Genomic DNA, 16,918 nt, shown 5'->3' on the forward strand with positions numbered 1-16,918 from the left:
TTATCATCATCGTGCGCGCTAATATTCGTACTCTCTTTCTCTGTGCCTTTTTCTTATTTCAGAACGAACCGGAAGGCACGCCGGAACTACCGGCCGCCAATCGAGCGCTATTCCTGGAGAAAGTGCGTCAATCAAACACTGCCTGCCAAAATGGGGACTTCACGACGGCAGTGCAGCTCTACACGGACGCGCTGGCGTTGGATCCGAGTAATCACATTCTCTTCAGCAATCGATCAGCGGCGCGGCTCAAACAGGGTCAGTTTGCGCTAGCGCTACAAGATGCGACCCGGGCGCGGGAGCTTTGCCCGCAGTGGCCGAAAGCCTACTTTCGGCAGGGTGTTGCCCTTCAGTGTCTCGGCCGGTATGGTGAGGCGCTCGCCGCGTTCAGTTCGGGTCTCGCCCAGGATCCCAACTCGAAACAACTGCTGGCGGGGCTGGTGGAAGCATCGATAAAAAGTCCACTTCGTCACGCTCTCGAGCCAACCTTTCAGCAGCTGAAAGCGATGAAATTGGATCAATCGCCGTTCGTTGTGATATCAGTGGTGGGACAGGAATTACTCGGTGCCGGTCAGTATCATTCCGCAGTGACAGTGCTTGAATCAGCCCTTCGGATAGGGTCGTGTTCGCTTAAACTTCGCGGATCGGTGTTTAGTGCTCTCAGTTCGGCCCACTGGGCTTTGAATCAGTTGGATAAAGCTATCGCGTACATGCAGCAGGATTTGGCGGTGGCCAAAAGCCTGGGTGATACCGCCGGAGAATGTCGTGCGCATGGAAATCTTGGCTCTGCCTATTTCAGTCAGGGTTCGTACAAAGAAGCGTTGACCTCTCACCGATACCAGCTGGTTCTGGCGATGAAATGCAAAGATACTCAAGCGGCGGCAGCAGCACTCACCTCGCTGGGCCACGTTTACACCGCCATCGGTGACTATCCCAATGCGTTAGCCTCTCACAAACAGTGCGTTCAGTTGGTTAAACAAATGGGCGATCGACTGCAGGAGGCACGTGAAATCGGTAATGTTGGGGCAGTGTATTTGGCAATGGGTGAATTTGACTCGGCCGTCGATTGCCACACGCAACATCTTCGACTGGCGCGCAAGCTTGGAAATCAAGTCGAGGAAGCACGCGCCTACAGTAACCTGGGCTCGAGTTATCACTACAAGCGAAACTTTACCCAGGCCATAACCTATCACGAGAATGTCCTCCGAATAGCGCAACAATTGGGCGATCGAGCCATCGAAGCCCGAGCATACGCAGGTCTGGGACACGCTGCCCGCTGCGGACATGACTTCCACCAGGCAAAACGATGGCACGAGAAGCAGCTGGAAATGGCCCTGGCAGCTCGCGATAAAGTGGGTGAAGGTCGTGCATGCTCGAACCTAGGAATCGTGTATCAGTTGCTCGGTGAACACGATGCGGCTCTAAAACTACACCAAGCTCACCTGACAATCGCTCGCCAGCTACAGGATAAAGCTGGAATGGGACGAGCCTACGGGAACATCGGAAACGCGTACTCCGCCGCCGGATTTTACGAGCAAGCCATCAAATACCATAAACAAGAGCTCATAATAAGCAAGGAAGTGAACGATCGAAGTGCGGAAGCATCCACCCATGGAAATTTGGCCGTTGCCTATCAAGCGCTGGGTGCGCACGACATGGCACTGATGCACTATAGAGCCCATCTCAATATTGCACGCGAGTTGAAGGATACCGCAGGCGAAGCATGTGCCCTGCTCAATCTCGGCAACTGCCTAAGCTCGCGCCAAGAATTCGCCCAAGCAGTACCCTACTACGAGCAGTATCTGATGCTCTCCCAGGAGCTGGGCGATGTGGCAGCCGAAGGGAAGGCCTGTCATTTTCTCGGATACGCTCACTACTGCATCGGGAACTATCGGGAAGCGGTGCGATACTACGATCAGGACCTGGCCCTGGCCAAAGATCTTCAAAATAAAATGAACATGGGACGAGCTTACTGCAACCTAGGGCTCGCTCATTTGGCGCTTGGCAACACGGCCGGAGCGTTGGAGTGTCAAAAGTATTTCCTGGCCATTGCCCACATGACGAATCATCTGCCGGGAAAATTCCGCGCCCTGGGAAACATCGGTGATGTGTTGATCCGAATGGGGGATGTGGATGAGGCGATAAAAATGTACCAGAGGCAACTGTCACTGGCACGGCAAGCTCGCGAACGAGGAATGGAAGCGGCCGCTTGTGGTGCCCTCGGATTAGCTCATCGTTTACTGAAGAAGTTTGACAAAGCTTTGGGATATCATACGCAGGAGTTAACGTTGCGCCAGGAAATGGGCGATTTACCCGGAGAGTGTAGAGCCCACGGGCATTTGGGTGCGGTGCATATGGCGCTGGGAAATTACACACATGCCGTTAAGTGCTACCAGGAACAACTGGAACGCGCACAGGAACTGCAAGATTCCGCGGTGGAAGCACAGGCCTTTGGCAATCTTGGAATCGCTCGGTTGAATATGGGCCACTACGAGGATGCTATCGGGTATCTCGAGCAGCAGTTGGGTACCTTAGAGCAAGTGAACACACCAACCGCACAGCATGATCGTGCGCGTGCTCTCGGACATTTGGGTGACTGTTATGACGCGTTGGGAGATTATCATGCGGAAGCGATCAAGTGTCACGAACGACATCTTGCGCTGGCAATCGCGCTCCAAAGTGCCCGTGATCAAGAACGTGCCTATCGAGGGCTGGGAAATTGCTATAAATCGGTGGGAAATTTGCAAGAAGCATTGGTGTGTTTGGAGAAGAGATTGGTGGTGTCGCACGAGTTGGGTAATCCGGAGGCGAAGGCTGCCGCCTACGGTGATTTAGGAAGCATTCATAGTGCACTCGGTAATTATGAACAAGCGATCAATTGTTTGGAACATCAGCGGGATATTGCGCGAGAGCTGGGTGATCGTGCGTTGACCTCGGACGCAATCAGTGGTTTAGGTGCAGTGTTTCAACAAATGGGTGACTTTAATGAATCAATGCGTTTGCACAAGCAAGATTTGGAACTGTGCGAAAGTATGAATCACGGGGCTTTGCAAGCGAGAGCCTGTGGAAATTTGGGCTCAGTGTATGAATCGTTGAAAACGTTCCCGGACTCAGTGCGATATTTTGAGAAGCAACTCTCCCTAACCACCGATCGTTCGACGAAGGCCAACGCTTGCCTTGCGTTGGGCCGAGTGTATCACACCATGGAACAGGTGGCACAAGCGGTAAGCTTCCTCCGCCAGGGACTTTCCATCGTGCAATCGCTCAACAAGTTGGAAGATGAGGCCAAAATTCGCTACCGATTGGGGCTTTCTCTGTTGGTCTCCGGCGACGAAGACAATGCTCGTCAGCAGATGGAGAGTTCCGCCCAAATCCTGGAATCCATACGGAGTGACCAAGTGACGCCTGAAGCGCGAACGTCTCTGTACAATCTACAAACATCGTGCTATCAGTCGCTGCAAAAAATTCTCGTCAGCTTGGGACGGAACGAAGAGGCACTCGTAGCGGCCGAACGGTGTCGCTCCCGGATGGGCGCAGATTCGAATCAAAGTGCGGAAAACTCTTTGAACAATCGGAAAACCCTGCTAACGTGTAGTGAATATATTTTCGACACGGTGAATAAGAGCAAGACGAACGTTATCTACTACAGTTTATCGGGCAGTGAGTTGTACGCGTGGTTCCTGTCGCCACAGAAACGTATTGTGCGCTTCCACGTGGCAAAAATTGACGAACAAACGCTACAGATGAAGAAAAAACCTGCGTCGGCGGCGGCAGCAGCAGCAAATATCGCAGAACAACCGGAAAGTTTGCTCGGACAGTACATTAACTTTGTGCGGGATAGTTTGGGAGTGAACTCGGGTAATGTGCTGCAGGAAGGCGACGGAAGTGGTTGGAAATCGTCGAATGAGAACCTGATTGACGATTTCGCTAACGAACGAGCCGGATTCTTGCGGATGGTGAACCGGAATCATCTACTGAACTCGAGCAATTACTCGCTCAGTTCGCTTTTTAGCTTGGGCAGTGTGGGCGGATCGGTCGCCAGCTTGCAAGGATCTACTAGGTGAGTGAGATACATGTAATATATTTTAGAGATTCTCCTAATTTGATTTTACCCATGTAGATCCATTGGAAGCCTACAAGGATCGACACGATCCAGACGATCCAACATACTCCCGCTCTGGCAGGGCCCATCATGCCTGCATGTTCTGTACAACCTGCTGCTTGCCCCATTTGAAGACCTTCTTCCGGATATCAGCACAAGTGAGTATTGCTTTTCACGTGAATTCATTTCAAGAAATTGGTTGTGATAAGTCCAGCTTTCCTTTAGTGGATCTGATTCCACTCGTTAGCTGGAAAATATTGACTTCACAAATGACAAATGAAGATACGCATCACATGGTTGAGTATTATACGAATTGAATACTATTTTTTCTACTAATCACACAAATAATGGTGGTGAAAAAAATTTCCGATTGGCACTGACATAGGCGAATCGTGAAAATTGTTGCCCTGAGTTCGATCAAGAAGAATATCGAAATTTCAAACATGAAATGATAAGACAAGAAATCCCCACTCAAATCCAAAAATGACGGCAACATTTTAAATTTAAAGGATTTCTCAGAGATGGCTTACAATTTAATATTATACGTGATCACTCAAGTACCTGCTAAGTACGGCCCATTCCCCACATTTCTTGTATTCTGTTGCCCAATAATTCGATGTAAAAACGCATCTGACCGATTGTAATGCATTTTCAACTATTTTTACCATACTCATCAGGCGAGGGTTATAACACTCTTCGATAAATTCGCGATTTTGTCGTAATTTTTCGAAATACCGTGAGCATTGGAAAGAGTTCCAACTAAAACACTAGGATCAACGCCATTAAGTTCCTGTTTACTATATGCTGGTTATGTTATGGGTGCAAAGATCATCAGTGTATAATCGTTGTTAGCGGACATCAGAACAACATCTATCTTCGAGCGAATCATCTCCTCCAGCGACTTCGTCGCGTAATGGGTAGTGATGTCTAAATTTTTCATCTATTCGATTATCGATTAAACGCTTTTTGTAATATTCGATTCATTCGAATAATCGTCTTTCAATATTCGATTGATCGAGCGAATATTTTTTTCTTGTAATAAGCACGTATCATGTAGTCATTCTGGTCGCGTGGTCTATCAGGTTGTCGATGTTCCATTATGGGATAAAAAAAATTATAAAGCCTAATTCTTAACTTAAAAATGCATTAACCATGGGAAAAATGCCTTCTTTCATTGATTGCGATTACAGCGACAATTATTCGATGTATTCATATTTTGATTGTAAATTATTCGATACAAAATTACTCGATTATAATTTCAGATATTCGATTATTTGAATTAATCGAACGATTAACCGACGTCTCTAGTTTGGATAAAAGTGGCAACTTTCGGAAATTTTGTGCTGTATATCTCTTCGTTCACCGCAAGTCCCGTACGGAAGACGAGCGGCTTTTACATCCCCTTTTTCGCTGATGGTTAACCACAGATACACCTTCTTTTGGAAATTGGTGTGGGAGATGTACTTTAAATCGGAACATACCTGGGGGTCGTAAAGTAGCTGGTTCGCTGCCAGTCGTTGCCATCTAGCATTGAATACGTCTCGTCGTCCACGACGACCGCGACGTTCTGCTTCATCGGAAAAAGTTCATTCTCCATCATTTTACCCTTTGTTTTTGGGTCACAGCTTGTTGTTCCGACACGGTTGGTCTTGACTTACTTTTCCGCATGATGTCCATCTCCACTAGGTATTTTTTTCACTGTCTGGTTCGTTGTTGCGATCTCTCGGTCCAAAGCCCGGGACGATGTAGCCACCTTACCCTCCGTCTTCTGCTTTAGCTTCACCCGCAGTTCACGATTGCGTAGCACCATTGGACGATCGGAACCAGGCTTCCGTTCAATGCTTTCATTTTTCTTCAGAAGTGTAAAGATATTATTGATACCGGAATGAGCGTATCCTGCAGACTCAATGTACTTGACGATGTCTAATTTCTTCGCAACGTAATGAAGCTCTCAGTACACACAAACCATGGAGTGCATGTGCTTTACTGTTTTCGCCATAACTTCCGCAATTCAACTGATAGCGCTGTCAAATTTTGTTTGACTAACTATGATAACTATAACCAGTAACTATGATTGACGATGCACACGTGGTCTCATCATCAGGTGTTAAGATGAACGCATGACAAATTGGTAAAGTTTGTCCATTTTTTTAATGCAAGCGTTATCTGCATTGATCGATCGATTCTCTTCATCGACATTCTCTTTCATTCATGACTCAGCGGTGAAAGAATTTTCTGATGTATTTGACGATTAGAAGTGTAGAAGGAAACCTCGTTTATCAGTAGGGTGTCGACTCAACACTCGAAAATAAATTCCCTGATATTCCCTGATCTTCCAGTAATGATTCAGAGAAATTCCAGATGTTGAATTATCTACTAGTACTTTAGCTATGGTTCCTAGAACATTTAGTTAGTTTAAACAATAAAATTTAAGAACGTCTGTTGATATCTTTCTATAAATGAATTCTCGCGTAACTTTTGAAAAGGTCCTAAGTAACAAATGTAAACAAATCGAGTTAATGGATGCACACTATTATTTCTCAATCATTGAGAGTTTTCGCAGGAGTGTTGCTCTATCTATATCAACTTGGCGTTTTCCGCAACAATAACACCGATCGGTTGGAAAAAGCTCGCAGAATTGTCGTTCAGCAGATCAACAATGCTCACGGAGAGTCTCGACCGAACACTCGTCGGGTGCGGATGAGTTTTTCTTTGCTCCGCGTCTGATTTTTTTTTCTTCTTTGTTTAGCGCGTTTCAACCTGTTTCGGCTCTATTCGCTGCTAGGAATAGTTTGTTGGTGGAAGTTATCGTGAAAATGGTTTCTGGTTTCGTTGTGTTAATGGTGTTGTAATGAAAAAAAAAGTTCAAATTCAGTTAATCAGTTTTGTGGGTATTTTACTGGAATTTGGCGTTGTTTTTTTTTCAACTCTCTCGTGTACCGTGGTTATGTGTGTATGCGTGGAAGCTTGCTTTTTAGAGCATGTTTTTTACAGCAGTGATATTAAGGATGGAATCCACTAACCACTAATTCTGCCAGCAAAATGATCCAACTGTATCGAGAAACATCAACATCCCAGCTAAGTACTATTAACAATTTGTTATTTTTATAACCGACCCGAAATGCAATCCGCTTCAAGTCTCTCGGTGTTGTGTGCGAGAGAAAGTGTCAGTCAGTAGAAGACTGCGGTGATGGCGGGTGCGGCTGCGTGTGAGAGTGTGGCATTACGAGTGCGCGATCGTGGAGGATGACCAGCAAACATGTGATTGTATTGGTGTGGTTGCCTTGCTTCCCAGAACGGACTCGTTTGCTTCGGAAGACCAAGGTAGTTTGATTCTTTTCGTCGGTAGACGTACAGTCGAGTTTTTGTGAGAGGATTGGATCGGAGAGCATATTTTGATTGTGCGATAGCTGACGGATGGAGGCAGGCTGTTTTGTTTGTTCGAGGCAGACGATTTCGGTCACGGCAAGGCGGAGCGGACGGTGTAGCCACGCCGGTGCAGTTCTATGTCGTTGTTTACTTCTCGCAGTTGCGTGAGCTTTGTGCAACCGCATTTTCGCGCGAAGTTGCATTCAATCTAAACGACATTCTAGAGTTTTAGAAGATCCAATAGTTTTAGAGGTTTTTATATATCTAATATTGTCTTCGTGGTAAAGAGCGCATTGACGTCAACGTAACATCGATTTTCTTTTCTTTTAAATCTAGCTAGACGTTGACTTTGATGTGTATGTACAAGCGGCCATAAGATTTCCATGCAAGAATATTCAATGTAGTGTGCGTTTCGACCATGAGAATGTTACGGAGGTCGAGAGAAAAGTTTGAATTAACTTACATTTGTCTCTTTTGCTCACCCATGTTTTTTCTTGGGATTAGTAGTTCACCTTGAATGTCAGTGAGTTCTTCTTGTATGTATCTCCTTTTTGGTTTTTTTTTAATAGAAGATTGACGTTGCTTTTCCTTCAATTATGTCATTCTAACCCTTACTACAAGAACAATTATTTCGTTAATAATTGCTCGTCTGATTACTTGAGAAATTGTTAGTTTTTATTACAAATCCAAATCGCAGGTATCAAGTTTTCCTTTTCGAGGTTCAAATATAAATTGCAAGACTAGGTTCAAGATGCTAGAGTCTCAATTCGGAAAACTTCCGTGATTTCCGTGTATTACAATGGAAGAGCATGACGTGCGACTAGGCACAAGTATTAAGTCCGATCCGAGTCTGATAAGACCTTATCAGGTGACCCTTCAATATATTCAATCTTCAAATGCATTTGATGTTCGAGTTTTCGTTTCAACGAGTAATTGGGTCCACGCTTACAAAATTAATTCACTTACCAGAGTTATGATCCTTTTGCAGAGACCTTTTCAGGTCACCCTTTAATATCTTCACGGCTACGAAATGCATTTGGTTTTCAAGTTTTCGTTTCGTCAAGTGATCTCTAGTTTGCGTTAGCATAATCACATCACTTACCACAGTGAATCCTGATTATTACCCCTTCCCACTAACAAACTATCCCTTCCATGATAAACGCTAGGGAACCACGCTATAGAGGCGACCCTTCTGGCCTTCGGGTGGCGAATATCATACTAACATTCCTACCCTTCCCCTGGTGACTGTAAGGACGTGGCCGGCGTCGTTATTGATCATTGAAAGCTCGAATCACCGAAAATTGCACAACGAGAATGATTTGCTAGTCCCAAGCGTCATTCTGTGTATTCTTTGTGCAATTTGGTTGGTTCAGGTCAATCACGGAGAGCAACTACGAATTGTACAGTCTACCCAAGCTCAAGCACACTATTAGTTCTCAATCATTGAATGCATAGCGAAAACAACCGTTCAAGTATCTATCCTTTTCACCTTTTTATCACCGATACAAAAAATGTCGAATGTACAGATTCGAATTTTAGGCACTCGACTGTTAAAAACAATCAAAACAACACGAAGTCGCACTTCGGACATTTTGAGATTTTGTTATTTTCGGGTGTTCTGTTATCTGCTTTTAGTATGAAGTACAAGTATTTGGATCGTTGTTCAGTAATTATTCTCAAATTTTCATTGTGCAACGTAATTTGTGCAATGTACAAAAGCGGTCAGTCAAAACGTCCAATGCAACATTTTCGCTCGGAGACTTCAATTTCAAACCAAAATGACGACAACAGTTACGATTGATTTTTCAGAGTTATTATTGACTGCTATTGGTAAAAGTAGTGAAAAGTAGCTAACCCTTTTCCTTTTGAGACAATTCGCGGAACAATGTTCCGGTCTTCAACATCGTTTTCCTCGAATTGATGTGAATGTTACATAGGACTTTTTCAAAAGTTACGCGGGAATTGTTTGTTTTTTTTTATTAAGTTAAACGACGATTAAGAAGTGTCGTTAAAGATTAAAAAAATGGATTCATTAATACAATTCAAACTTATCTTAAAGGACCCTTAAATACTAGTTCAGAATGAGTCATTTCCATTTTGATTCGGATCAATTTCACGAAACTGCTACGCTATTGACGAAATGCTTTTTCTTGCAATCTTTCGACTGCCTGCTGTGCGTTTTCCAAAGTTTTCTTCGTTTCACCTCTAGAGATTTCGCTTCTGCTTCCCATAGCCATTTCATTACCTTACTTATAAATTAACTCAATTAACGCAAAAGCCTCTTTCTTCCAACTTTCCTTGTTTTCTAGATAATGAGAAAGAGATTTTCGTACTCGTTGAATTAACAAGCTCAGCATTTTTATTGCAACTATCCTTCCAAAGTGAAGCCTACCACCATAAACTTGTTGCATAGCACAACTGTTTCCTCACAAATTTTTTCTAAAACATTCGATATTGATGAAAAAGCTCTCTCAACGTCGGGATTTCCACACGAGAGACAGAAGACCTTTTTTGGTAAAAAGTTCCGTGAACCTATCCTTTCCAAAGATGCTCCAGTCGTTAATTTTTCAGATCATAGTGAGCAAACTTGTTGTTCTTGTTGCTAAGTCTGCTGGAGCTCGCCTGATACGTCCAAGATCCGTCAAATATCAAAAAGATCAATAGGGTCAATAGTCAAAAGTGTTTCGAATCGTTTTCCAACCATTTTTTGATTGGAATCAATGACGGCAAGATCAATGCTTCATAAGCTTAAAAATCAGTGATTCGCATTCCAGACAAAATCTCAAGATTTATCTGTCGTAAAATTTTGACGAGCTTTTTGAATCCATCAATCCATTGATGAACCGTGTAAAATATGCAGGTCAATGAGAAATTCCCTAAGCAAATGATTCGGCTCATAGTGCTAATGCCATTGCAACACTCCCACAATATATTCTCCGACATACAGTATGTCTCATGAAAAATCCTACCTCGACAATCCTTTTATTTATTCAAGCATGTGTTTTAGCCAATTTAAAAATAATCATTCGATATGTTCACACTCATTCACAATTACTCTCTCCAGGCGATTGCAAAATCGAGAGCACATCCCAACATAGTCCACTGATATTGAAAACCACCTCTTGGCGATGGAAGCTTTCAAGAAATCGATACTTAGGTGTACAGATCCACAAGCCTTTGCTTCAACATCTTTCTTGAATGGTGTTAACGTTCCCTGTGGATCTTTTGCCTTCTCAACGTATGCATTAACTAGCGTCATTTATGAATACTTAGTTGAGATTTCTTAGGCCAAATAACACGCCTTGAATGTATTCCGAGGGGCAAGCTCTTGAATACGCGTGACCACAGTGCAAGTCGAAGGAAATTTCTTTGACGAAAAATCCTCCGGCCAGAACGGGTATCGAACCAGACCCGAACACCCGGCATGATAATGTGAGACGCTAACCACTCGGCCACGAGTGCACTCTTTGCTTCAACGTACGCTCATATTAAATAGTCGAGGGGGTTCAAACCTAGTCTGCTTAGGGGCCAAATAATGTTCGTCTTCAGTCAGGTTTGGGCTGTTTTATTTAAGTCGTTTATTTATAACTTCGAATATTATTTTAAAATGCAGCGAAATTTTAGAAATAACTGTTTAGTAGAATGGTTTGGTCGCCCTGAAATGTTTTTTTTTATTGTAGAATCAGTTGACGATAATTGATTGATAATTCTTTATTGCCCTCACAGAACAATGCACTATACAGAGCCTCACATTGGTAGTTTAAAGCGACTAGGAATATAAATATTTCTCATCATTTTGCGCTATTCTTTTGTGCAGCTGTCATCGTTAGTGAAAATTGTTTTGCTACTGACAAGCGAAACCAAACCACATACAAAATTCCAGAACGACAATTACTTTCTTGGTGACTAAATAAACGAAATAAACTCTTTCTGTTTATCTCAATAACCTCGAAAAAAGCAACTTCGCTTCATTATGGTCAAGATTAGCGCAAATGCAACCCTAGTTGAAGACAGTTTGGCGACTGGCACGACGTTGCATCTATTTTGCAATGCCGATTTCCCTCGGCTCATTGGTTTAGAAATCTGTGTTAGGGAAACACACAGATTCCAGCGGTCGTACATCAACCGCTACGCAATCATAACTGAGTGGATTTTCTAGCGGGCATTCGTTTGTATATCGATTTGTGAGATCTCAATAGCATGTTTTCATAGCAACTTTTAGGCTAATGAAACAAGTTCTCGGATCTAGGACATTTCATCTTCCAAATAAAGTGAATATTATACCATTCCGTTCAGTCGGAAAAGAGGTATTAACGTCCAAAACCTTGCACTCCAAGCTTCACGCTCTTGTTATCGAAACCTTGAACTTACACCTCGGTACAGAAATGAAAGACGTAGTCCTACGTCGAAACATCCCAAAAATGAATAAATGAAATTTTATGGGATGGCTATAGATGATGCAGCAAGGTAATTTCGAACGACTTTCAATGTCTGTCTTTCTGACCAGAACAGAACTTTCTGACAGAACAAAAATAAAAATCAGAACGATATCAAATCTCCGCAACTAATCATATTTTTCCTCCTTCTAGCATCTCGAATCGGGCGCCGCGAACTAATCTTGGTCCTAGAGAAGGAACTCTATCTGGTCCCGTTCGCTATATTGCGCAGTGGGGATGAAACCGGCGAATATCTGTCCGAGAGGTGTTCCCTACTGACAGTGCCTTCCCTGCACACTCTCCGACAGAAGAGTCGTATTAAACCACGGGAACCTGGTAGGCTAAATATGGAATTATTTCCCCGAAAAAAACAAGGTTTTGAATATTATTTGTTCCCCCTCCCTCTAGCTGACCACCTCAAAAGTGCACTGGTAGTGGGTGGCCCGAAAATTCCCTCCTCCCTGTCGGAGACATGGGGCTGGAGCGAATCGCCGGCCTCGCTACAGGAAGCCGCCATGGTATCCGATATGTTGAACACGAAGCCGCTGGTGTCTTCCTGTGCCACCAAGGAGACCATCGTTTCCGAACTCGCCGCCGCCGAATGCGTACATTTCGCAGCCAACGTAAGCTGGAAGCTGGGCGCTGTCATCCTTAGCCCAGGGGATGTGCTGGACTCACAGTCACAGAAACGGTTCTACCCCAACACTTCCGGCGAGATGGAAGCCGACGAGGATAGCACCGAACTGTCGACATCCAACATGGAGATTCCTCCGCTGTCCGATTTCATCCTGAGTGCCACCGATCTACTCGCGATGAAATTAAGCGCTAAGTTGGTGGTTCTGAGTTCATACCACTCGGTGGAACCCATCACGGGCACTGGAGTTGCGAACCTCGCCGGAAGTTGGCTATTTGCGGGCACGGGAGCTGTTTTGGTTTCGCTGTGGCCCGTCCCGGAGACTGCAGCTAAAATCCTGCTGAGAGCATTCTACTCCGCACTGTTGCAAGGTACACGCGCTGCGAAGGCGTTGGCCGAGGCGATGCAAACAGTTCAACATACGAAACACTTCGCACATCCCGCTAATTGGGCTGGATTTATTTTGATCGGTGGCAACGTAAGGTTATCAAACAAGGTGGCATTGATTGGTCAAGCTTTGTGCGAATTAATGCGCTCTCCGGACAAGTGTCGGGATGCACTGCGGGTGTGTCTGCATTTGGTCGAAAAAAGCTTACAGAGGATCCATCGCGGACAAAAGAATGCTATGTATACCACGCAGAAGAGTATCGAGAACAAAGCAGGTCCGGTCATTGGGTGGAAGGATCTGCTGATGGCTGTCGGATTCAGATTCGAACCGGCCGCGAATGGTATTCCTTCGAGTGTGTTCTTCCCGCAGACCGATCCGGAAGATAGACTTTCGCAGTGTTCAGCCAGTTTGCAGGCATTGCTCGGGTTGTCGCCGACCACATTGCACGCGATGTCTAAACTGGTGAATAATGCCGATATCGCTGACGAAATTATCAGCGTTATGAGGAATGTGGTGGCACAGTTCCCTCCGAAAGGAACAGGCGATAACGAGAGTATTGACATTCCACTGAGTGTGCGATTGTGGCGAGTGTCCGGTTGCCATGAGCTGCTGGCTTCGCTTGGGTTCGATTTGATGGAAGTGGGACAGGATCAAGTAACACTGCGCACGGGAAAGCAGGCGAATCGAAGGAACTGTCAGTTTGTGCTGCAATCGTTACTGGCCTTGTTTGGTATGTTGATAACACGGTTTTTTATTTCGTTGATAATTTCCATGATTTCCTTCTCTTGTAGATACCCAAGAAGCACCGAAGAGTCTTGGAATTGAATCCAGTAGCAGTTCCGAATCGCTGAATGAGGACAACTCAGATAAAGCGAAGGGTTCGAGTCCTACACCGACGGCTTCAGATCAGCAGCGGAGCGTTTCGCCAGCGGGAACTACCAAGAGTCAATCCAACTACATCTTCCCGAGACCCCCGCTACCCTTTCGACGGGTACCATTCCTGAGCAGCAGGAGCGCTTTTATTTCCTACGTACGTCGACGTGGGGAACCTGATGGGGGCCAGACTGAAGCATCCGGCCAGGTCCCAGCGGGAAATCAGCAGGCTCAAGCACAGTCCCAACCGAGCAATGGTCCATCGAGCAATTTGGATTCAAGCCTAGCGAACACAACGGACAGTGAGCTTTCCGATGGTTACACAACTCAGCAAATTCTCATGAAGAGTGATCATTTGGCAAAGGGTCTTGGCTACTCTAGCTTGAGGGGTACGATCAAAGTATCCCGCCCCGGCGGTGGTGGCGAAAGTGATGCAGCCTTCACGCCGAGTCCTCCTGTTACTATCCAGAACGTTGATCCAAACGTATCACTGGCTTTGGCTCATCAGACCCGCATTCGCAACCTATACACAAACAACGGCATAAGTAGTTACGGCCAGGATATGACACGAGATGGGCATCACCATCAAAATCCCAACATGAGACGGCCGGATAGTTCCAGCTCCGCAAGTTCAGCAACTGATTGGGAAGGTTCTGGACACGCGACAGTTCTTAGAAGAGCCAACCAAGGGCACCACAATTTGCCACCGCTTCCACCGCCACGCCAGACACTTCCAATGGTGGACAGTCTGAGACCGTTAGCTCCCCTAGCACCAGTTTACAACAACATAAACGGCGGAGCCGTTAGTAAAACCCAAACCGGAACCAAGGGACTTAATGTTCTGGAATCAACCAGCTCAGACTCGGACTTCGAACGTAGCTTCGATTTACCCTCAACCTCCAACAGTGGAACGATCAGCAGCAAACTAACCAGTTTAGCGCACAGCCTGCAGAACATGCGCAGTCGCAAAATCAAGATGCAACCGACACAGCTACCCCCGCAACCCCACGGTCCAACCACGATGACCCGTAAAATGGTCGATCAATTCGCCTTCATGGATCGGCTTAGCTGCCGAACAGAGATATCCACCTCGAACTTGGGCAATCATGCACCCCCACCGAGGAAACCCCTGTCCACACTTCCAGATGACGAACGCACCCTCAATTTGAACGCAAGCAAGCTGTACTTCAACCCAGCCGAAGCGGAGATAATCCCACTGACGGAAACTCCAGGTGACCTCGGCCTCAATAAGGCACCTCCAACGACATTGCTGTCCAATGCCGCCTGCGCCAGCGGAACTAGCAAGGAAAAGGCCACCAGTAAAAACATTCAGGATTCGATCCTTCGCCATATGAGCCGGGAAATGACCCCAACCATATCCGAAGTCTATCACGAACGCAACATCGGACTTGGGTTGGCGCCTTCCCTGTCGAAACTATTGCTCAGCAAAAACTACGACGACTCTGCAGATATCAAAGCTACAACAGCGGCCACTATGCTGAACAAACCGAGCGCCCTAACGGTAGGAAACCTGGCGGAAGCGATGAACGAAATCGAAATGAACGCCACAAGCTCCACAAAGCTGGAAGAGGGCCAGTGCAACATCTGCAACAGTCCTTCCGATCTTCTATGTGGCTGCAGCAGCACCTCAACGGTCGCAGCAGTTGCTGCCATGACCGCAGCACTCGGCGCTTCCACCATCACGAAGAAGTCCAACTGCAAACCATGGCTCAGCAATGTGACCCCCAATATTGTCAAACCCGGCGATCTGACGACAGCGGACATTCTCGAGCAGCAGAAGCAACTCAAATCCACCGTCAGTGGTCTCACCAGCAACATGTCGTCCTCCACGGAAAATTCACTCTCCACGGTGGTGAAACGCGGCGGCAGTCCCTTTTCCGACCTGTCGCGTCGCGATGAAGGAGACGGCCGAAGCGTGGCGGACTCGCAGTGTTCCGGCAGCTTCCGCACCGACATCACCGGATCGACGGTGACAACTACCTCCAAGAGTCTGCAATCGCAGATCACTGTGAATGCGCAACCGATTGGCGGAAGTCAACACAGCTCGGAGGGTAGCTCCGGTGCGGGACAGCAGCAACAGCAACACCATACACCCCAAGCTCAACAGACCGCTCCACAGATCGGGGGACAACAGACGTCCAATCCCAATCAGCGCAGCAAATATATACTCGATACGTAAAAAAGTGGATACAGTTTTACACTAGCAAAGATAAAAGCCATCGAAGTTTTAGTACTCAAATGTTTGTATAAAAATGATGCTTTCTAAAGGCGAGTTAATGCGTAGGTATTCATGATTTATCTTTTTTTATCGTAAACAATAGGACAAATAGTTTTAAATGTTAGGATTTAGGATACAACTTAAAATGATTTTTTAAAAAAACTGGATCGAACTGATTAGGTAGAAATTAACCGTAAGGAAAGGAAAGAATGCATAAAGCAATTGTAAATAAGCCTGCTGAAGGAGCCTTGATTCGAATACTCTGTGGTTTTAAATAGTAGAATTAATGATGAAAGTTTCAATTATAATTGTATTGCTGTAAAAAAGATAGCATGTATATTCGACATGTAACATTTCATAGCTTTTTATGAATAAATGAGTTTATGAACACAATCACGTCTTTAGATCTAGTTTATTATAGGATTATTATCGGAAATAAAAAAACCAGTTGTGCCTCAGAATTGGTTAAAAGTACAAATGGTATGTTATATCAAAATGCAGATGCAGATTGTTCTTTTCAGAATAAATATTGAAACGTTACAGTTTTGATGAATCACCGCACTTTTCTTCGAATACTCTCCATCAAATTTTGAACTCTCTGCTGGTCAACCTCATCGGCCATTTTATTCTACGATCTCTTCATGTTCGCAGCATCTCGAGTCACTTTGGCATCTTTCTTCAATTTCCGCTTGACCAATATATTTCGAATGGGCCAATTTGGAGGTTTTTTCAATGTAATCGACCCCATTGTCACGGTACCACTGAAATACCTCTCAACTATAGTGACAGCTTACCAAATCTGGTCAAAACTTCGCCGGACCTTTGTAAACTTCTATAAATGGAAGGAGACGTTTCTGCAGGCACTCTTCCTTACACATTT

At 45.2% G+C, this 16,918-nt stretch overlaps 1 protein-coding gene across 7 annotated transcripts in view; it reads left to right on the top strand.

Annotated features, from left to right (window-relative positions):
- Window positions 1–16,431, top strand: part of LOC129773633 (tetratricopeptide repeat protein 28) — a 472,791-nt gene extending 456,360 nt beyond the window's left edge. For all 7 annotated transcript variants that reach the window (XM_055777276.1, XM_055777274.1, XM_055777277.1 and 4 more), the window contains 5 exons: window positions 63–4,057; window positions 4,118–4,257; window positions 12,058–12,240; window positions 12,313–13,656; window positions 13,718–16,431. In XM_055777276.1, coding sequence (XP_055633251.1) covers window positions 63–4,057; window positions 4,118–4,257; window positions 12,058–12,240; window positions 12,313–13,656; window positions 13,718–15,999 — 7,944 coding nt within the window. In that variant the 3' untranslated portion in view covers window positions 16,000–16,431. The remainder of the gene's footprint in view (window positions 1–62; window positions 4,058–4,117; window positions 4,258–12,057; window positions 12,241–12,312; window positions 13,657–13,717) is intronic.
- The last annotated feature ends 487 nt before the right edge of the window (window positions 16,432–16,918 follow it).

The sequence above is a fragment of the Toxorhynchites rutilus genome, chromosome 3 (assembly GCF_029784135.1).
Source record: "Toxorhynchites rutilus septentrionalis strain SRP chromosome 3, ASM2978413v1, whole genome shotgun sequence".
Classification (NCBI taxonomy): Eukaryota; Metazoa; Arthropoda; class Insecta; order Diptera; family Culicidae; genus Toxorhynchites; species Toxorhynchites rutilus.